This window comes from Urocitellus parryii, chromosome 9 (genome assembly GCF_045843805.1).
Source record: "Urocitellus parryii isolate mUroPar1 chromosome 9, mUroPar1.hap1, whole genome shotgun sequence".
NCBI classification, from domain to species: Eukaryota; Metazoa; Chordata; class Mammalia; order Rodentia; family Sciuridae; genus Urocitellus; species Urocitellus parryii.
In genome coordinates, this window is record NC_135539.1 from 33,095,440 (window position 1) to 33,116,253 (window position 20,814).

General features: G+C 58.3%; 2 protein-coding genes across 2 annotated transcripts in view; one reads left to right on the forward strand and one right to left on the reverse strand.

Annotated features, from left to right (window-relative positions):
* Positions 1 to 16,212, forward strand: part of Tecpr1 (tectonin beta-propeller repeat containing 1) — a 29,011-nt gene extending 12,799 nt beyond the window's left edge. The window contains exons 10-25 of the mRNA XM_026404188.2: positions 338 to 822; positions 1,233 to 1,378; positions 2,282 to 2,437; positions 3,159 to 3,308; positions 3,395 to 3,552; positions 4,616 to 4,743; positions 5,529 to 5,631; positions 9,866 to 9,962; positions 10,080 to 10,159; positions 11,111 to 11,167; positions 11,657 to 11,837; positions 12,353 to 12,488; positions 13,108 to 13,200; positions 14,177 to 14,283; positions 14,397 to 14,516; positions 14,668 to 16,212. Of these exons, the coding sequence (XP_026259973.2) occupies positions 338 to 822; positions 1,233 to 1,378; positions 2,282 to 2,437; positions 3,159 to 3,308; positions 3,395 to 3,552; positions 4,616 to 4,743; positions 5,529 to 5,631; positions 9,866 to 9,962; positions 10,080 to 10,159; positions 11,111 to 11,167; positions 11,657 to 11,837; positions 12,353 to 12,488; positions 13,108 to 13,200; positions 14,177 to 14,283; positions 14,397 to 14,516; positions 14,668 to 14,763 (2,293 nt within the window). The 3' untranslated portion in view covers positions 14,764 to 16,212. The remainder of the gene's footprint in view (positions 1 to 337; positions 823 to 1,232; positions 1,379 to 2,281; positions 2,438 to 3,158; positions 3,309 to 3,394; positions 3,553 to 4,615; positions 4,744 to 5,528; positions 5,632 to 9,865; positions 9,963 to 10,079; positions 10,160 to 11,110; positions 11,168 to 11,656; positions 11,838 to 12,352; positions 12,489 to 13,107; positions 13,201 to 14,176; positions 14,284 to 14,396; positions 14,517 to 14,667) is intronic.
* A 2,396-nt stretch (positions 16,213 to 18,608) lies between these two features.
* Bhlha15 (basic helix-loop-helix family member a15) lies at positions 18,609 to 19,181 on the reverse strand. Its single transcript, XM_026404125.2, has one exon. The coding sequence runs from the start codon at positions 19,179 to 19,181 to the stop codon at positions 18,609 to 18,611; it is 573 nt and encodes a 190-aa protein (XP_026259910.1).
* Positions 19,182 to 20,814: the final 1,633 nt, after the last annotated feature.

The following is a 20,814-nucleotide window of genomic DNA, read 5'->3' on the forward strand; positions in this document are numbered from 1 at the left end:
GGAACAGAGTGTCCATTTGGGCAATGAGAAAGTTCTGGAACTCAGAAGAGATGAGGTTGTACAACATTGTCAGTCCACTAAGTGCCACTGAATTGAATGCTTTAAAATGGTGTGTTTTACACAGTGAAAAAGATCCTCATCCCAAATCTCCACCCCCAGGCACACTGAAGTGATTGATCTGGGGGGAGGCCCAGGTGTCTCAGCTCCCTGGGAAATGGATTGTGCAGAGGAAGAGACAGGAGTTCAGGGAGGTTGTGACTCCTGAGGTCTCTCAGGTGGTCATGGTGGGATAGCACCCCCCATGATGGAATGATGATCTCCCCTGCTCTGTCCCCAGTGCTGGCTGCTTCTTTGGTGATGAAGTGAGGGCCAGTAGTGACTCTGCATCCCACGACACTGACGTTTCTTCAGAAGTCGAGAGACGGGACCCCGAGCAGCCTCTCCCTAAGGAGCCTTTGGACAATCCCCAGAACCCCAATGAGAGCTCAGCCTTGGACCCCGGGGCCAGCAGGACTGCAGAGTGTGATGTGGAGGATGCCTGCCCAGTGGTGGGCAGAGGGGAGCCCACTCAGGCCCCTGGTCCCAGTGGGCGTCCAGCTGAGCTGCCCTGGACTAACATTGACCTGAAGGAGCCCAAGAAGGCTCCTAACCACTCAGCTGCTGGCCTCCCTGAATCCACGGGCCTCGCCTCCCTGGGGCTCTTCACCCTGGGCTTGGAGGAGCCCTATGGGGCCGATGACCACCTGCTGTGGGCCTGGGTGTCAGGAGGTGGCTGTGCAGTGGAGGCAGGCTCCGTGCTCAAGTGGTTCACTGTCCAGTCTGGTAAGGGGCTCTGTGGGTTCGGTAGGACCTGGCATCCCAGGAGGTACACCTGAGGGGAGTGGGCCATGGATGAATCGGGGCTGGAGCAGGCTCATCGTCCTGCCTGAATGCCCAGGTCTCAGCAGTGCTGACCGAGCCCTTGGGTCAGTTTGTGGCCATCAGAGATCCACTGGGGAGACCAGGGGAAGGAAGCCAGCAGCCAGACTTCCCTGCCCTCTCCCAGTCCTCTCCCAGCCCTGGCTGGGGACAATAACTTGCTCATGAGAGCAAATGGTGGGAGGAAGGCTCACAGGACATTCTACAGAGACTGGAGCTTTCTAGCAAGGAAGGGCTGATTGGGGGGTTGGGGGAGCAACCCTGGCCTCCTGCCTGCCTCGCTGTGGGCAGGGTGACACTGCGGCCTCCTGCAGGCCTGTCTCCCTCAGTGCAGACGCTGTCCCTGTCCATCACGCCAGCACAAACCGCCGCCTGGAGGAAGCAGATCTTCCAGCAGCTCACAGAAAGGACCAAGCGGGAGCTGGAGAACTTCCGGCATTACGAGCAGGCCGTGGAACAGGTGGGCGCCCGGCTGTCCCCAGTGCTGCCTTCTCAACAGGCTTTTGTTGAGTCTCACCCCTGAGGTGGGGCAGAGGAGCATCAGTGGCTCTGTCCGTGCCATTGCGGACACATAGCCTGGCTTCCAGGCCCCAGGATAGATCAAAGATCAGGAGATGAGGTCCTTTATTCACCCATCCTGAAGGACTTTCTGTTGGGGCCTCGCTGCCTTCAGGGCACTGTGTGGGTCCTGGGGCCCAGAGATGCAGGACCTCAGGAGGGAGCAGGGGGAGGTGAGAAGTAAATCCTCGCATTCTGCCCCAGAACTCCAAGTGCCCGAGGGTCTTATGTTTTGTTGAAATGAGTCTGGAGAGAGCTGCAGGCACCATACCCTGCTCAATGGGGCCCTCCTGGCATGGCTCATGCACCCCCGAGGCAGAGCAGCGCCCTGCAAGGCCCAGAGACAGGCTGAGGAGGGAGGAACCTGGCTGCTGGAGGCCGGCCAGGGCTCATCTTGTGCAGAAGCTTCCAGTCTGCATTCAAATCTGGGCCTCAGCTCAGGGCAAGCCATGTTTACATCCCAGGTTTGACTCCCTGACACCGGCTCAGATCCTCCCTGAGCCCCAGTTTCCTCATCCAGAACGTGGTCTAACAGTGCCCGTCCCACTGGCTATGTGAAAACTAGGGCTCATACAGAGGCAGCTCAGATGGGGTCCAGTGCCTCATCGTGACTTGTCACCGATGGGAAGAGGGCCAGCTGGGAGGGTGGGGGCTGGGAGCACTGGGAAGGAGCCCCTCATCACCGGAGCAGAGACTGGGACCCAAGATAGCTCAGGGGTTTTGGGAGCAGGGAGCCCACACAGGCCAGGGGTCTGCAGGCCTGCCTGTGATGGTGTCCCTACTGTCCTGGATGCCCATGTGACAGTCAGTATGGGTGAAGACCGGGGCCCTGCAGTGGTGGTGTGACTGGAAGCCCCACAAGTGGGTGGACGTCCGCGTGGCCCTGGAGCAGTTCACGGGGCATGACGGGGCTCGAGACAGCATCCTCTTCATCTACTACGTGGTCCATGAGGAGAAGAAGGTAACGGCAGTGGGCTGGGGCAGCATCATAAAGGGACAGGGTTTCCCAGAGATGGGTGCAGGGCAGTCCCCGGTGCTCACTCCAGTCTGGCCAGCTCACAGGGTTCTCAGTCTTACTCATGCCAGGGGTAGGCTTGGGTGCCTCTGCATGTATGCGCATGTGCAAGCTCCTAGAGCCACTGCCTTCCCTCCAACAGCCATTTACAGTCAACTAGTTTTTTAACCGAGAAGTGAGGCTAGGGAAGATGAGGTCAGCCGTCCTCCTGACAGCTGGTCAACACCACCTGCAGGCTGGGGCAACACCCAAAAGGATTTCTTTGAAATGTCACTAAGGCCAGGCACAGTGGCCGCTCCTGTAATCCCAGTGACTCTGGAGGCTGAGGCAGGGAGATCACAAGTTCACGGCTAACCTGGGCAACTTAGTGAGATCCTGTCTCAAAAAAATAAAATAGACTGGAATGTAGTTCAGTAGTAGGTCAACCCTGGGGTTCATCCCCTGTACTGGAAAAAAAAAAAAAAAAGTCACCAAAGCATTTGTTACAAAGTGAAGTTTCAGTACTGGCACCTGCTGGGCCCTGTGGCTGCCATTGAAACCAGCAGGCCCAGGGAAGAGCTCTAGAATGATGGTGGCCCATCCCTGCCCGTGACCACAGTGGAGGTCCCACAGTGGGGGTCCCTTGACCCCAAGGTGACAGCCTTGCCTTGTGCTCCTCTTCCAACAGTACCTTCATGTGTTCCTCAATGAGGTGACAGTGCTGGTCCCAGTGCTCAATGAGGCCAAACACTCCTTTGCCCTATATACTCCTGAGAGGACACGGCAGAGGTGGCCCGTGCGCCTGGCTGCTGCCACCGAGCAGGACATGAATGACTGGGTGAGTGAGTGGGGTCCCACGGGCCAGGGGATAAGGGGCAGGCAGGCCTCCGCCTACCCCAGAGTAACTGGCCATATCCACAACAGCTTGCCCTGCTCAGCCTGTCCTGCTGTGAGAGCCGGAGGGTCCAAGGCCGCCCGTCCCCACAGGCCATCTGGTCCATTACCTGCAAGGGAGACATCTTTGTGAGTGAGCCCAGCCCAGACCTGGAGGCCCATGAGCACCTGCTGCCTTGTGACCAGATGTGAGTGGACCTGGGGCCTGGCCTTGCTCTTCCCCTGAGCACCCAGAACTTGTGGCTCCAGAAGTAGGGGTCAGGAAGACCTGGAGCCCATGCAGGGCCAGTCAGAGCCGTGGCTGGTCCCCAGATCCCCACCCTGCCAGGCATTCAAGTATGGGCTCAGCACAGGTCAGTGCCACCCACTAGGCAGTCACAGAATGTCCCAGGGAACATGGAGTGAGGTGACCAGGTTTAGCTTGCACTCTGCAGGGGCTCCCAGGCTAGAGAAGCCAGACCCACCAGCCAGCGCACAGACCCTGGGTGCTCAGCCACCTCTAGCTCCTGCTGAGCCCCTGCACCCAGGCTGTGGAGGCAAAGGAGGGAGAATAATGGGTGGTCCTGGGGTAGAGCTGGGAAGTTGGGCAGTCAGGTGTGGGGCAGCTGGTGGTGTGCGGGAAGACGTGGGGCTTAGTGGCTGGGAGGCCTGGAGCAGGCTCAAGCTGGCTCAGGATGGCTCTTTGGGGGCATTTAAAGCCACAAGAGGGAATGAGGTCACTGAGTGCCATGGTGTGAACTGAGTCCTGAGAGGAATCAGTAGGGGACACTTCCTGATCAGGCTCTGGGCTCAGTTACTGCGGGTCACAGGGAGCCTGGAAACCCCTGCCATGGATGGGGGGATCCTGTATGCTCACTGAAGCCATGTGTGCCCCACACCTTCTAATGACAGGGATGTGGCCTCAGGCTGCAGGAAGCTGACCCAGCTGCTGGTCTTGCTATTGCCCCTGCAGATGGTTAGGCGTTCCTGTCCTCTGCCATGACCTCAAGCCTGGCCACAGCCCCTCCCCATGCCCCAGCCTGCAGGTGGTGTCCACCCTGATCAGTTCAGCCCAAAGGTTGGAGGACAAGCCCCTGCCCGGAGTTTCTCGGCCCTCTTTAGTGTTGGTTAACACAAAAGGGGAGGCCAAGTGCGTTATCAGTTCTGCTGGACGCAGGACTTGGAGAATACCTTGTCCACAAGAGGCCAAAAGACAAGGCCCAGGATACGTGGAAGGATGAACTGGACTGAGATGCCTTTTCGGCCCTCCAGGTTCTGGAGGCAGATGGGAGGCCACCTGCGGGTGGTGGAGGCCAACAGCCGTGGCGTGGTGTGGGGCATCGGCTATGACCACACAGCCTGGGTGTACACAGGTGGCTACGGTGGAGGCTGCTTCCAAGGTGAGGCGGCTTGAGCACCTGTGGCTGGCAGGACCAGCTCCCGGGCCCTCCTCCGAGCCTCTCCAGGTGTTCCCTCCTCTAATCCCCTCTGGCTTCCCTGTTGGTGCCAGGGCTGCTGTCCCAGTACTGACACTTGGCTAAGAGCTGGCTGACAGGTGACCTTCACCACTGCCAGCCTCCATAGAGGATAGTTCAGGCCAAGCCACGAGGCATGAGAGTCAGAAGACCAGGCCTCGCCTCCAAGACACCCTCCAAGAATGAGCGGAGGGTCTTGAAGGTTCTAGAGGCAGCTGCCAGACCTCTAACATGTTCAGCCCCTCACGTCACAGGCGAGACCTCAGGGTGCGCCAGGGCAGCTCCAGGACCCAGGCTCCTGGTGGCCCAAACTCTGAGTCCTGGTCGGCCTGTGGAAAGTGGAGGCAGAAGCAAATATGGAAACAGAATATTCCACGCCACAGCCCTCCACGCCACAGCCCTCCACGCCACAGCCCTCCATGCCACAGCCCTTGTGCTGTGGACAGAGTATGAGGTGGGGTGTGGGAGGGGTGTGCTCTGGAGGTTCTTCTCTTTGAGGCTGTGCAACCCCAGAATAATCATGTCCCAGACGAGACACCCAAGCCAGACAGGCCCTGGGAGGCTCACTCAGCAGCCTGCTGACCCTCTCAGCTGCCTGGGTCCACCCCCCTCCCCACCTTATCTCTGAGTGCCTTTTGGAGCTTCAGAGGGAAATCCAGGCTTCCAGGCAGGCTGGGGCCTCAGGACCATGGGGCCTCCTCTCTCCCCAGGCCTGGCCAGCAGCACCAGCAACATCTACACACAGTCGGACGTGAAGAGTGTCTACATCTACGAGAACCAGCGCTGGAATCCCGTCACGGGCTACACCAGCAGGTGAGTGGCACCAAGGCACCCTGCCTGGGCCAGGTCCTAGTTCTGACAAAACTGGACGGCCATGTCCAATATGGCCTCAAGCTGCGTCAGGTCCCCTACGTAGAATTAACTGAACATTACTGCTTGTAGAGGGCACTTCTCTCGGTGTACTGGATATTAAAACTCATTATTGAAGGGTATAACATTGGGCTGGAGTTGTGGCTCAGCGGTAGAGCTCTTGCCCTGGGTTCGATCCTCAGCACCACATAAAAATAAATAAACAAAATAAAGGTATTGTGTCCAACTATAACTAAAAAATAAAATACTTAAAGGATATAACATTAAAAGTTCGCAAAACATATGTATGTATTACATAGCATATGCATCTCTCACTGGGCATCCCACCTCCAACATCAGGTCAAGAGGAGAACACAGCCAAGTCTCACCCAGCCCCCATCATCCCTTGTCCCTCTTTGCCAAACCGAAGATCCTAACTTCTAACAAGATGGTGGTCTTACTTGGGTGTTGGGATAGGTGGAGGTAGTGAAGGAATAACTCTTCTTTCCAGAATTTGCTCTGTTAGTGGCAACTTTTGTTTTAGGGGGAGTGGTTACTGGGGATTGAGCTCAGGGGCACTTGGCCACTGAGCCACATCCCTGGCCCTATTTTGTATTTTATTTAGAGACAGGGTCTCACTGAGTTGCTTAGCACCTCGCTGTTGCCGAGGCTGGCTTTGAACACGTGATCCTCCTGCCTCAGCCTCCTGAGCCACTTGGATTACAGGCATGTACCACTGTGCCTGGCTTAGCTGTGGTTTTTGATGTTTAAGTGCACATAATCTAGTCAGTCTTTTCCTTTATATTAAGTTAGAGTCTTTAAGAAAATCCTGTAGACAAGTCGTATAACCTGAGGTCACAACCACTCATCTCTGTGGTGGTCATGTCAAAGCAGCCACAGGTAGCATGTCCCTGGAGGAGCACCAGAGTTCCATCAAACTCACACACAGATGCCGAAATTTGAACTGCGTAACATTTCCACCTATTACAAAATGTGGTTTTTCTCTTAATCCTTTTCAACCACTTAAAAATGTGAAAATGTAAAAGTCAGCCTCAGCTTGGAGGCAGGTCCAGAGTGGGCAGTGTCCCTGGTTGGGCCCTGGGTCCTCATATGTTGACCCCATTCTATAGGCTCTCTTCCTCAGCCTGGGGAGTTGGGGAACTGTTATATATTCTATAGAGCGTGAGGTCGCATTGGTTTGGTTTGGTTTCCATTTATTCATGTTTGATTTAATAAAGTTTTATTTTCCCAAATGTTCAGTTGCTGTGACATCTTTGAACCTCTTTTTTCCCCTTGCAGTACTAGGGATTGAACCCAGGGCTCTCTACTGTGAGCTACAACCCCAGCCCTTTATTCATTTTTATTTTTTATTTTGAGCCGATGTCTCACAAAGCTGCCCAGGTTGGACTTGAACTTGCAGTCCTCCTGCCTCAGCCTCCTGGGTTGCTAGATCACAGGTGTGGCCATCATATTCCACTTTCTCTGAGCTTCTTAGCAGCTGGGACACCTTCACTCTGGTGCTTCTTGTGTGAACCACTTTAGTGCAAGTGCTTTGAAAGCACTCCGTTAGTCCTTTATTGATGAGCTCCGAGAAGGTCACGCTGGCCAGGGAGCCAGGTCTCCAAGACCACAGTGGGGACACGTGTAGCTTTCAGCTGGGAAATTCCCCCAAGTTTGTCACACAAGACTAGCTGATTAAATCCAGGTGCGGTGGCGCACGCCTGTAATCCCAGTGGCTTAGGAGGCTGAGGCAGGAGGATCACGAGTTCAAAGCCAGCCTCAGCAAAAGTGAGATGCTAAGCAACTCAGTGAGACCATGTTTCTAAATAAAATACAAAATAGGGCTGGGGATGTGGCTCAGTGGTCTAGTGCCCCTGAGTTCAATCTTCAGTACTCCCGGCTCCCCCCTAAAAAGACTAGCTGATTCAGCTGATCCCAAATTTTGCCTTTAGACCACTTCTCTTAGATTTGTTCATAGGGTCTTTGCCTTTCTTTTCTTCTTCTTCTTTCTTCTTTCTTTTTTTTTTTTTTTTGGTACCAGGGATTGAACTCAGGGGCACTTGACCACTGAGCCACATCCCCAGCCCTATGTTGTATTTTATTTAGAGACAGGGTCTCCCTGAGTTGCTTAGCTCCTCACCATTGTTAAGGCTGGCTTTGAACTCAGGATCCTCCTGCCTCAGCCTCCGAGCCACTGGGATTACAGGCGTGTGTCACCATGCCCAGTGGGTGTGTGTCTTAGCTGACTGTCTCGAGAGTGGGAGGTATCATGAATCCTAGAAAGCGGTGATGGCTACTTGCAGCCTTGCCGAGATGTGTTTTTTTCACTTGAAATATTCACTTGAAATAAAACTCTCACTGTTTATTGAGAAATCTGTCCTTTTCCTCCTGGATTATAGGGTGTTTTTGTCTTAGATCAAGTGTCCGCACGCCGCAGCCCCACCCCAAGCCTTTCTCTTCCACCCAGCTATTGGGTGTCCTGGGGCTGATCCTGCATTGACCCAGTTACGGTTCCTCTCAGGAGGTTTTCAGTGTTACTGGGACAATTCCTCTCACTGTCTTCAGTGGTCTTCTGACGATTCTTGAAGCAGTTCTAGATGAACTTGAGAAGTAGCTTGTCCCAGTCCTGGAAAACCCTTGGGGACCTAGAACAGGTGGTCTTGGATCCAAAGATCAGTTTGGGTTCAACAGCTGTCTTATAGTGTAAGTCTCTAAAATGTGAATGGAGGTCACCCTCCATTAATCAAGTACTTCTCCTTATTTTACTTTTTTTAATAGTATTTCATATTTTTGATGCCATTTTAAATGGCGTTTTCAGACTTTTCTATTTCATGGTTTTTCTTTTCATTTTTCTTTTGGCACCAGAGATTGAACTAGGGCCACTCAACCACTGAGCCACATCCCCAGCCCTATTTTGTATTTTATTTAGAGACAGGGTCTCACTGAGTTGCTTAGCGCCTCACTGTTGCTGAGGCTGGCTTTGAACTCACGGTCCTCCTGCCTCAGCCTCTGAGCTGCTGGGATGATAGGCCTGAGCCACCTCGACGGGCTCCAATTTTGTGGTTTTTACCTGGGCTGGAGTGCAATTGGTTTCCTTTCTGGCTTCTTCAAAGTTGGTGAAATAAATATCAAGCAATATGAGGAACAAGCTGCATGGACCCTCCAATCTCACTGACCAAGGACACTAAACACCACATGCATTTTGGGTTTACCTTCTCACCTCCTTGGGTGCGTGTGGGCCTCTGGGAGGAGAGAAAGACGAGTGCATGAAGGTGGGCTGCGGGGACAGTCCACCCCAGGTGACCCTGCCCATCTCCCCTCCACTCAGCCCTGGACGCAGGACAACCCATGGCACTTTCTGTGTGTAAATATTTGTGTGTCTCCCTGTTATCCCAGTAAACCAGAGGCAGAGCTTTTCTGAGCACTTCCTAGAAACCCAGGGCCCACACAGCCTGCACTTGGCTCTCCGTTGCACCCCCCCCCCCCCCCCCCGAGTCCAGGGCTCGCCACTCCCTCATCCAGAGAGAGGGCAGACAGGGCCAAGCAGGCTCCAGCCATGGGCTCTGGGCACTGGGGCCTCACAGCTGTGCCCACACCCGGTCCCTGCGCTGCTTGCTACTACCATAGTGCCCTATGGTGGCTGAGTGGCCTGGACAACAGAAATGCATTGTCCTGGGTTCTGGAGGCTGGAGGTCAGCGATCAGGATGTCACAGGGCTGATTCCTTCTCCGGGCAGCAGGGAAGGGTCTTTCCCCTGCCTCTTCGGCCTCGCAGGCAGCCGTCTCCACATCCTCCTCCCTCCGTGTCCACCTGTGTCCTCATTCCCCTTGTTATGAAGATGCGAGTCAGATAGGGCCACCCTAGGGACCTCATCTCAGCCAGATCACATCTGTACTTACTGGGTGTTAGGACTTCCTAGTCTTTTGGGGGACACTATTCAGCCCAGAATACCCAGGAGAGAGAGGCAGCTCCCAGACAGCGCTGTGGCCTCAGTGGGTGGCTTGGTTGTTAAGGCCAGGGCACCATGGCGATGTGCATTGCCCTGGTTGGTCTCCCCACCTGGGCTGGTTCTGTGTTTGCCCCTCACGCCTGGTGAGGGTGCCTGGGGCAGGGATGGGGTGCATGCCTACTTCTGGGGTGTGTGGCAGGCTGGGCCTGTTCCTGGCACTCTCTTCACCTCGCACCCCTTGTCCTGCAGGGGTCTGCCCACCGACCGGTATATGTGGAGTGATGCTACAGGGTTACAGGAATGCACCAAGGCTGGCACAAAGCCCCCGTCCCTGCAGTGGACCTGGGTGAGTCCCAGGCTGTCTGAGGAGAGGCGTCTGCCTGCCCTGCCCTGCCGTGCCTTCCCCAAGTTCCTGGCTGGCTACAGATTTGGGGGTCACTTTCTCACTGACATGCCTCCCCAGGTTTCCGACTGGTATGTGGACTTCAGCATAACGGGAGGCACTGACCAGGAGGGGTGGCAGTACGCCAGTGACTTCCCTGCGTGAGTATTTCTCTCTGTCCCGGGCCTCTGAGCATCAGGACCCTGGGCTGTGTGGCCTCTTGTGTCTCGCTTCTGTGCAAGGCTGGCCCTTGCCCCAGCCCTGGTCACCTCAGCTGCTACAGGGCTGGGGCTGGTTGAGAGGAGTAGGCGGGGCCCAGAGGAGCTCTGCCCCACAGCTGGCCCACTTGGCTGCTGAGATTCCTAAACACCTGGCTCCTTCCTGCTGGGTCAGCCAGAAGGTTCTGGAGGACCAGTGGTGGGACCTGCTGGCCTGGGCTGAGGGGCTCCAGGAGGGTGAGGGGCCTTGGGCACCTTAGCAGGGAGTTCTGGGGGACGTTGGGCCATTTTCTGAATGCCAGGTGGTAATGGGGCCAGTGCAGGGGAACATGTCAGGGTGAGGGGGCAGCCTCTTCAAGAGCGAGGCAGGCACCACTCTGGGAGGCCAGGTGTGCCCAGGGTGGTGCAGTAGGAGGATGGAGAAGCAGATGGTGAGCCACAGAGTGGGGGCTGGTGGCCACAGTGTTGAGACCCAGGTGGCTTGTAGAGACCCTCACGTGGAGTCATGTCCAATCCAAGGAAGACCAAACCAGGAGCCAGTCTAGGCCTCGGTGGGTGGCTTCCAAGCAGAACCCAGCTGGGAGGAGGGAGAAGGTCCTGCAGCCAGGCCTGGGACTGACCAGAGCCTTAGGCTGAGGACTCCTCCCTAGAAGGACTCTGATGGGGCCTATGGGAGGAGGGCCCTTCAGCTTGACCCCCTGGAAGGGCACTGCCATCCCTGGCTCCAGGAGGCCCCAAGCCCAGGGTGCAGCGAGACACCCCTGACCCTGCTGCTCATCTGATCCTCTGACTTACACCAAGGCTCTGCCCTGCAGCAGATTGAAAAGAATGTGTGTAGTGTCCTTTTCCAGAACCTTCCATAGGTGTCTTGATTTTTCCCTCCTCTTCTTGCAGCTCATACCATGGGTACAAAACCATGAAGGATTTTGTCAGGAGAAGGTGTTGGGCCAGGTGAGCTAAGCCAGGGGGTGGGGCCCAGCCTTGCTCCTCCTGGGCCAGAGCTGCTGGCCTCTGATCTCAGTCTCCAGGGAAGAAACGGGAACGGGGAGGGAGGAGGAAACACAAAGTAAATGTCAGCCCAGGAAATGCCCGCGGGCTCCCAGCGCTCTGGTTTCTGAAGAGTTTGTTTTCAAGAACAAATAAGAGAAATGTCACTGGCAGGCCCTGCTTGTGGGCAGGAGAGAGTCCTGGCCAAATTGGGGGCAGAAAGGGGTCCACCACAGGCCCCTCACTCCTGCCCACACGGGTGCCCTCCAGGGTCCTGGCCCTGCCCTCCCTGAGCCTGGGAATCTTCCCCCTCCTTCCTCGTGGTGGTCGGTTGTCCATCTTGGCTCTGCTTGCTGGGCCCTCCGGGTGTCTACCTCAGGTGGCCGGGGCAGTGCCAGGCCCTGAGGCTTGCTGTCATGCTGGGCCCCTGAGTTGTGCTCTTTCCCTGGACAGAAAATGCAAGCTGGTGACCAGTGGGCCTTGGCTGGAGGTGGCTCCCATCGCCCTTGGGGACGTGTCTATCATCCCAGAGAGCCCAGAGGCTGAGGGGCACACGCACAGCATTGCCCTGTGGGCCGTCAGTGACAAGGGGGATGTGCTGTGCCGCCTGGGCGTGTCCGAGCTCAACCCCGCGGTGAGCACCTCCTGGCTCCTCCTGGCTGGGCGCCCCGTCCTCCATGTGCTTCCTAAGATCGGCTCTGGCTCTGGAGTCAGGCTGGCTCAGGACTCCCCAGGCCTGCCCAGGACTGTCCCTGTGGATGGAGCCAGTCAATGGGCCCTCTGGGCGGTTGGTGCTGAGGATAAGTTGACATGAGGAGCTGCCATCTTTCAGGGCCTGGGCCAGGGATCAGGGGGACAGGGGCAGGCCCAGGTGACATGGAGGATGTGTGGCATATGCAATCATTTTCCATGCTTGAGGGATGAGAGGCAAACTCCAGGGTCCAACAAGAGGCCAAGATCAGACTGTGGTCAGGGCGAGTCAGGCAGGGCCAGTTCAGGTGTCAAAGCTTCCCTGGACACCCTGTGGTCCCCCAGGTTTCCCACCCCAGGCAGGCTTGGACGCTGGACCTTGCACTGTAGCTGGGCTTGGGGGTACAGGGGCTCCCTGCTTCTGGGAGCCGCTTCAGCTCTCCTCCTCACTGCCCCCAGGGCTCCTCCTGGCTGCACGTTGGCACAGACCAGCCCTTCGCCTCCGTTTCCATTGGGGCCTGCTACCAGGTGTGGGCTGTGGCCAGGGATGGCTCTGCATTCTACAGGGGCTCTGTGTCCCCCTCCCAGCCAGCTGGTGAGTGCCGCCCTCCAGGAGGTCCCCAAGGGCCCAGGCTGGGATGAGGCATTAGAGTAAGGTTCTAGCTCGACTTGATAAGCGCTTAGTGGCACCTCTGGACCAGGCATAGGGGCCAGCTGGGGCCCCACCCACTGTCATAGCTGGTGACAAGGCCACCTCTTTACAGCTATCCCCTTGCCCTGAGCCAGGCCTGTCTGACCCTTGCTGGGTGACCCACTGTGACCACTATAGACTGCTCTTTGCTGGCAATTTGGAAAGTGTCCCCTGGGGGAAGCTGGCACAGGGTAGACAGAGGGGTGGCTTGAGGGGCATACAGCTCCTTCCACCCAGTGGGAGAGTTGAAGGTAGCCACTGTGACCAGCTCTGCTGTGTTTCTGGCTGGGCACCTTTGTGTCTGCCTTGGTAAGGCTGGTCTGTTGGGCCCTCTGTTGAAACCTGCCACACCCCTGGCAAGGCTGGGGTGTGGGGTGGACGGCAGGGCCTGGGCAGCCTTGCTTGGCCCTCAGCCCCCACTAGGCCTCAGCGGCACATCTATGTTCGGCTGGGGACTGAGGCTGGCTGCATGTGGACTCTCAGATTTTGTGGGCGGCCCCCTGAGTCAGCTCTCCCATCACAGGTGACTGCTGGTACCACATCCCCCCTCCCCCCAAACAGAGACTATCACAGGTGTCTGTTGGGCAGACGTCTGTATACGCCCTGGATGAAAATGGCAAGTGGTTTCCGTTCTTGCATGGTGGGCCGGGAGGGTGGGGTTCCCCAAGGGAGGGTAGGGTTCCTGAGGGACAGTGGGCAGGCACCGACTCCATCAGGAGGGGACAGCCTGCCTCTGGGTTTCTTCTTGATATGACTGGAATTGTCCAGGCTTTTCTGAGCCTTGTTTCCCCTGGGGACATGGAGCGCAAGGTGTCAGAGCCAAGCAGTTGGCCTGCATGTCAGTATGCCCTTCCCACGCTGTGATGACCCTGGGGGTAGGACACTGAGCTGCAGCCCAGGTCTGGGCCAGAACGGAACAGGACAGCCCCAAGGTCCCCAACGGAAGACCTTCATACTGCCATGAGAGATGTCCAGCCTGAGGCCAGCCTTGGTGCTAGTCTCCTCCCCAAGTTAACCAGGGTTGGGTGGTCATCGACTCCAGATGGCCAAGACCTAATAGAGCAGAAAGCTGGTCATTGCCACTTCCTGTTGAGGCTGGGTGACAGCATGGCAGAGCTAGCACCAGGAGCATCTTCTAGAAGATTCCATTGAAGTCTGTGACGTGGGAGCCTCACAGGAAACACAGGCTGGCTCTCGCCATCCCTGACCCCTGGTCACCTTAGGCAGGCCTCTGGCTAGTTGCCTTCAAGGTCCCGTCATGGTTACGGGTGAGGAAATGCCAGGAGGAGGCAGAGTGCAGACCTGAGCCCAGATGCTTCTCCAGATCCGGTTCTCCATTCTGTTTGTTTAGAACTCTTTGCCCTCAGTTTCTACCTCAGTAGGGAGAGGTGACAGCCCCAGTGCCACCCAGCACAATGGGACGATTATGAAGCCAAGGAACCCGGGTGTGGGAAGGGCAGAGCTGGACACCGCCCAGGCCCCGCCATGGGTCAGCGAGTGCGGGGTGTGAAGGAACAGTGGGTGCCTCCTCCCCAGGCTCCCTGACCCGCTGCACCCCAGGAGGGGCCCTGACTCTCTGCTTCTCTCTCCAGGGAACCTGTGGTTCCGCGGAGGGATCACACCCAGCTACCCGCAGGGCTCCAGCTGGGATCATGTGTCCAACAACGTGCGCAGAGTGTCCGTGGGGCCCCTGGACCAGGTGGGGAAGGGGGTGGCAGGTACTGGGGTCTCTGGGCTCCCTCCCTGGCCTCCCCACTCCCACCCCAGCTGACCCACTGCAGCTGGGCTGGCTTCACCGGGCCTGTGTTCCAGGTCTGGGTCATCGCCAACAAAGTCCAGGGCAGCCATGGGCTGAGCCGGGGGACAGTGTGTCACCGCACGGGCGTGCAGCCCCGAGAGCCCAAGGGGCAGGGCTGGGACTACGGCATCGGGGTGAGTGTGTGGTCACCCTGCTGTACGCCCTCCTGAGGCGGAGCCATTGAGCTGGCCAGCCCAGCTGGGACCTGACCTAGGGGTGTGGGAAGGCCCCTGGCGGGGCCCCTTGGGGGTCCTGAGGCCTGGCTGATATGGCTTCTCCTCCCAGGGAGGCTGGGACCACATATCTGTCAGGGCCAATGCCACCAAGGCCGTCCGGAGCGTGTCCCAGGAGCAGGAGGCCCACGGCCCTGTCTGCTGCTGAGGCTGCCCAGTCACCTGGAGTCTGGGATGGTGACAGGCTTGAGGATCAGGCTTGAGCCCTTCTGTGCTGAAGAGTGCCCCGAGAGAAGACATCGTCAGGACGACTCAGGAGGGCACCTGGCGGGTCGTGGCCCCTTCAGAGGCGCAGGCTGAAGTGCCAGGGTGTAAAGCCCACACGTGTCCCCCGTCTGCCAGGAGAGCTGTGGCGTGGGGAGGGACCCTGGGCCCCCGCCTGTCCCATCTGCTCCTTGCCCTGCACTGTCCACCTGCCCAGGCCCTGAGCCTGGAGCTCGGAGCTTGCCAGGAACTCTGGCCCCGGGAGCAGAGCCAGGGAGGAACCCTTCTGAGCCAGGTGCCCCAGATGGCATCTGGGCCCTGCCCTGCCCCAAGAGAAATGGCTGCGGGGCTCTGGACCCCCTGCCACAGGCTGTGGTCATTCCTCAGAGCAGGGTTTAGAAGCAGATCTAGTTTGGAAAGTTAAACAGAGGTGGTGAGCTGGAGATGAATGCTCAAGTGGAGGGCCTTCCCCAGGTGAGCTGGGCCTGCTGGGTGCATGGAGATGTGCCCAAGTGCGGTCACCTCAAGAACCTTCCATGGTGAGGGAGGCTCCTCATATGGAGGATCTGGGATCCTGTTGCAGGGTGGCAAGGTAGAGGGGAGCAGTGTCCTGGGCCCCCCAACATTGTGGGAAGCAAGACTGTGCTGTGGGCAGGGTATGGACAGAATCCCCCCAGCTGTCCTGCCCCCAGGGCAGGGAGAAGGCGCCTTCCGCCCTGATGTGAGAGCCCTGCTGTGCCGGGCCAGGAGGAAGTGCTTAGCCAGTGGCCCTTGCCCTGGGTAGCTTCTGTGCTGCTGGCTGCCCTGTACCCCTTAGGCGATGTCTCCAGTCACTTCCTACAGCTGGACACTGCGTGGGAGGTGACCAGAGACATGTCCTGTCCACGCTCCTTCTGAGGTGGCTTGAGTAGCCGGGCTCCTGACTGGCTCCCCGTCTGTCTGTCTGTGGTCAGGAGAGGTCGGCTCTGCAGTCACCTGGGAATCCAGTTTGCTGTGGAGCGTTTGTCACCAGAAGCCGACCTTAGGCATGGTCTTCTTGGGGGGTCCCCTCCCACAGGCACTCGAGGACCTGGTGTTCAGTTTCTGGAGGTGGGACCTGGCGAGCCTGCGTATGGCGCCCAGGGGAACGATGGAGTGGCCCTGGACTGACCCTCCGCTTGTCTCCATGTTAGGCCTGAGTGGGCATCATGGTTTGTTCCCCCCAATGTGACCTGTATGTTTCTGCTGTGACTTGCTGTCTGCAGGTAGTTCTCAGCAAGGCACTGGGTGTCATTCTGCCCCCTCTCCAGAGTGACATGGCCTCTTGCTGCTCAGCACCAACGGTTCACCTGCTCAGCATCACTGTCTTGATCCCTGGGATGCTTTATTCAGTAAAAACTCGCACCACTGTCAACAGCGTGGGATGTTTTATTAAGACATTTGATTAAGATGCACAGTTGCCCGTGCACTCGTGGGCGGGGCCAGAGCATCGTTCGTCCTGAAATATTTTATTTCCATTTTATTAGTACTTTGAAGGGACCATTAGAAAAAAATAAGAGTAATTTTTGGTCATTTAAGAAGCATTTTTCACCACAATGAGGACGGGGGCGCAGGCCGTTCGTTCCAGTTGAGTTTCCCCAGATGGAAACCACTCGCAGTTCTGGCGTCTGCACTGCCCTGGTGGGAGGTGACAGGATCTGCCTGGGAGGAGCTGGGGGAGGGTGGGGAGCTGGTGGCCCAGGGGACCTGGGCTCTGATCAGGTGGGTGGCTCCAACCCACTTGTCCAAGGGCTTGAGAAAACAGCCCTGCAGGATGGAAGAGTCCAGCCTGGGCTTAGGGCCCAGGGCCTGGGTGGAGGGGGACCCAGCAGCTGGCCTGCTGGCTACCAACCTGTTCCCTGACCTCTCCCCAAGATCTGGCATCCTGAAGTGGGACTTGGGCCTCTGAAGATCCTTGGTATGGTCCAGGGGCATACAGATCCCCTGCCACAGGTGAAGAAGGCCTGGCCACCTGGCCCAAGTCAGTCTCTGGGCAGCAGAGGTGCCATCTGAGGGCAGAAAGCGCCAGGAGGCTGTTGTCCTGTAAGGCAGTGACCCAGACCCAGCCTCAGGCGGGGGCTCCTGGACAGAGCTCTGCTGGCACCGTCCCTCCCCCTGCTTTCATGCTTCGATAGTTAGTGCATCCGGCAGGCACCGGGATGGACGGCACCTGCCCTGACCTGGGCGCTGCTGGAACCGAGCTGCTGGTCTGCAGCCCCGAGTCCCCTCAGCTAGAGGAGGCCTCTACCATCTTGTGAGCTGTTGGGCAGGTCCCCCACAGCAGGGAAGGACTGGGCTCTGTCCCAACCTCAGCTCACATGGGTTGATGCCCTGACCACTGACCTTCCACAGTGAGGGGCAGACAGGAAGACCTGGAGGGTCCACCTAGCCCATGGTGAGGGCCAGCTGGGGTATTAAGGCCAGACCAGGCCTACTAGGACTGGCAGGAGGGACACACAATACCAACAAGCCCAGAGCCATGTCCAGAGGGCCTGACCAGGAGGGTTAGGATTGGGTAGCTAATGCCTATTCCTTGGGGTGCCACATGCTGCCCTTCACATGGCCAGGGCTGACCCCAAATTCACTGGTGCCTTCAACATCTGGTGCTGTGCCCCTCCAGCTTGGGTAGGAGCAAGGCTGCCTCTTGGGAGTGGACTAGCAAAAGTCCATGGCCCAGTGTGGCCCCCACCCACAGCAGCTCAGGAGGGACCTGGCTCCCAGGGTACTCTGGGTCAGCTCCGGGCAGAGGGCCAAGGAAGGGGAGATGCCAGCATGGGTTGACAGCAAAGTGGCCGAGTCCGGCAGAGCCAGTGGGGCAGGAACGCCCCGACAGACGGAAGCAGGGCCAGAGGCGGCGGGGCTGCCAAGCCACCCAGTCCGTGCCATCAGGGAGCAAGCTGTGGGGGAAGGGACGCTCCTGCCACCCCAGGCTCCACCTTGCACAAAACCCCAACGGCCCCGACTCAAAACAGGCCCCGAGAAATCCTCAAGTCCTGGCCCCACATCAGTGACAAAGATGAATAGCAAACTGGGGTGGGGACCCACAGGAGGCCCAGGACAAACTCCCCCTGTGCAGGGGCTTGGGGGCTCCTCTCAGGAATACAACCCCGTCTCCAGCCCAATTCCACTGCCTCCCCAGGAGTCCCCACCCCAGGAGAAGAAGAAGGAAGCTCCTCCCCACCAGCTCCCTTTATCAGAGATCATCTGATTAGGGTGTCCAGAGGCTGAAGAGCCGCCATCTTGGCTCTGCCATATTCCCTGGGAGGCCTTGGGCCCAGGGCCTCAGGTTACCCTAAATGAGAAGGCTGAGGCCAGGCCCTGTAGCCCTACGGCTGAGCTTGGAGGCTCCCTTTCCAGCCTTGGCTTCACCAGTAGCAGGGAAACTTGTAAGTAAACATTTTTCTGGAATCTCCCTGTGCCCAGGAGGGAGTGGCCCACTGGTGGAGAGAGTCCATTTGGGAAGGCGAGGGCCTTTCCACACATGCCTATCCACCTGGCTCAGAGATAAAATGGAGGACCTGGGATGTGCAGAGATGCTTTGGGCTCATGCTGCCCAGGGTCATGGCCCAGACCAGACCACTTGCTTGTCTCTGGACAACTGGAAGAAACGGCTCCAGGCAGTGGCTGAGCTGAGCATTCAGGGAAGATGGATCTGCTGGGGCCACAACCTCGTGAAGTGTCACCAACTGGTCTGGGGCTTGCAGCACGGAGGACCAGGGTTGGGATGGGCAGGCTGGGCCACCGCTGCCGGCCCACCCCCGGACCTGGCTGTTAGGTGCCCTCTCGGAAGCTGTGGATCTGTGTGGAGTACCGCTGCAGGTGGCCCTGGGGCTGGGCCTCCGTGGCTCCAAGCGTGCCCCCAGCCGATTGCTGCTGTTGCTGCTGGTAATGTTGGTAGAGCTTGGGGCCCTGTGCCGGGCCCTGCCCCTCCAGGCCCTGGAGGCGGCCGCTGGACATGGTCAGGATGGTGGTGGTCAGCGACTTGATGTAGTTCTTGGCCAGGGTGAGCGTCTCGATCTTGGAGAGCTTCTTGTCGGCCCGTACATGCGGGATGACCTCGCGCAGGGCCTGGAAGGCGTTGTTGAGCTTGTGCATGCGCTGCCGCTCCCGCTCATTGCTCTCCAGCCGCCGCTGGACACTGCTCTCCCGACGGCTGCTGGGACCCTGCCGGCGGCGCCCACCCTCTGCCCGTGCCCCAGCTCCCCGGGGGGTCCTGCTCCGCAGACCCTTGGTCAGCTCCATCCCTGAGCCCGACTGGGGCCTGTCTGCTGTCTGCTCCTCAGGCGTGGCCTCCGTGTCCTGCAATGATGTCCGGCGCCGGGGTGGCCGATTCTTGGTCTTCATGGCTGCAGACCGGTCGTCTCAAGAGGTGGTGGCTGGGAGGGGGGGGGCCTTGAAACTGAAATCCAGAACACAGGCCATTCTGTGGTCACTCACCATGGCCAGTGGACATTCAGGATGGCCCGTACCATCGGTGTCTTTGCCAATGAAATGGTATCAGTAGCCAGTGGCAGCGCAGCAGTTGGTGCAGGTAAGTGACCCTAGGGTCCTTTCTATTCACATGCTGAGCCCTGAGCTCACGTGGGCCTGGCTAGGGCCTCAAGTGTTCTTCCCAGCCCTTTGCTGCTGCTGCTGCTCATCTGCCTGATCTTACCCCAAACCCCCAAACCTTCCTGTATCTTATGTCCTTTCTCTGAGGGGGTGGATGGCTCACATTGACCAGTGGACCTTATTCTGGTCCCATGCCCCTCACTGTCCCTTGAGTGCCTCCTGAGCTTAGGTGACCTTTGGCCCTTTGCTTAGACCACCCAGAGATATGTCCCCACCCTGGCTTAGGGTGGCTCCTGCAATGCCTCAAGTTTGCCCCAAGGATAGGCACGCCACCTTACATGACACTCAGGGACAATATTGGGACCAGAACTACTGTGGACATAAGGCAGCTGTCACAGGTCAGAGGGTGACCATTACTGCCAGGACCCCACAGCAGACCCCAGTCCCACCACGTGGACAGCACCAGCTGCGTGTACAGGAGCCCGGGATCCCGGGTGGCCACCACCTGGGTTTTCCCCCTCCGCGGCCACCTGGTCCTGCCTCTGGGTCCCCTCCCCGCAAAGCACCCAGACGCCCCAGCCTCCCGGTTACCTGGGGATCCACGGCCGCACACGCCGAGTAGGCTGCCCACGGGGGACAAGGACACGTCGCTTTAGCCGCCCCGGGCGGGGCCGCGGACGCATGTAAATGAACTCGCTGGGCGGGGACGGGGCGGGGCCGCGCGGGGCGCTGGGCACCTGCTGCCGGTGGGCGGCCACGCCCCCGTTCCCCGACCGGTGGCCGCGCAGTGGCGACCAGCACCCCCACCTGCTCGCAGCCCGCTCCCGCCTACCCACCGCCCCGCTGCTCCGGATCAGCGGGAGTCCAGGCTGGCGGCCATTCCCCGGTGGGGAGCCCGAGCCCCTGGGGGCCCGCGGAAGCCCCAGGGCCGCACCTGGCCTCCGGGTTAAGGCTCAGAACACAGAGCCAGCCGTCCTAGGATAATGGAGAATCTTATTAATCTTTAGAATTTTGACACAGGGGTCCCCTAAATTGCTGGGGCTGGCTTGGAACTGGCAATCCTCCTGCCGCTAGTAGAGAATCTTTAAAGGACAGCAGCCACAATCCTTGAGCAAGGGCTAGGGTTCCCTGGCTCCCAGGGCACCCCAAGTTTTGCTGTAAACCCTGCATCCCCCAAGAGCTTGGGGATGCCTGGGTTTCCTTTCCGACGCTGCCCCCCAAACGCCCAGGCTTGGGATGGTGCTATTGGTAGCTCCTGGTGGCCTGTCCTGGTTGGTGGGAAGGGACTGGCAATTTCTGGATTTTGGGCAGACAGCTTGTGCTCAAAACGGACTCTGCCACTCATGGGCTGTGCATCACCATCCCTGGCAGCAGCCTGGCCACCTGCTACAAGGGATTAAAAGATGCTAAAAGCAGCACCTTGCTC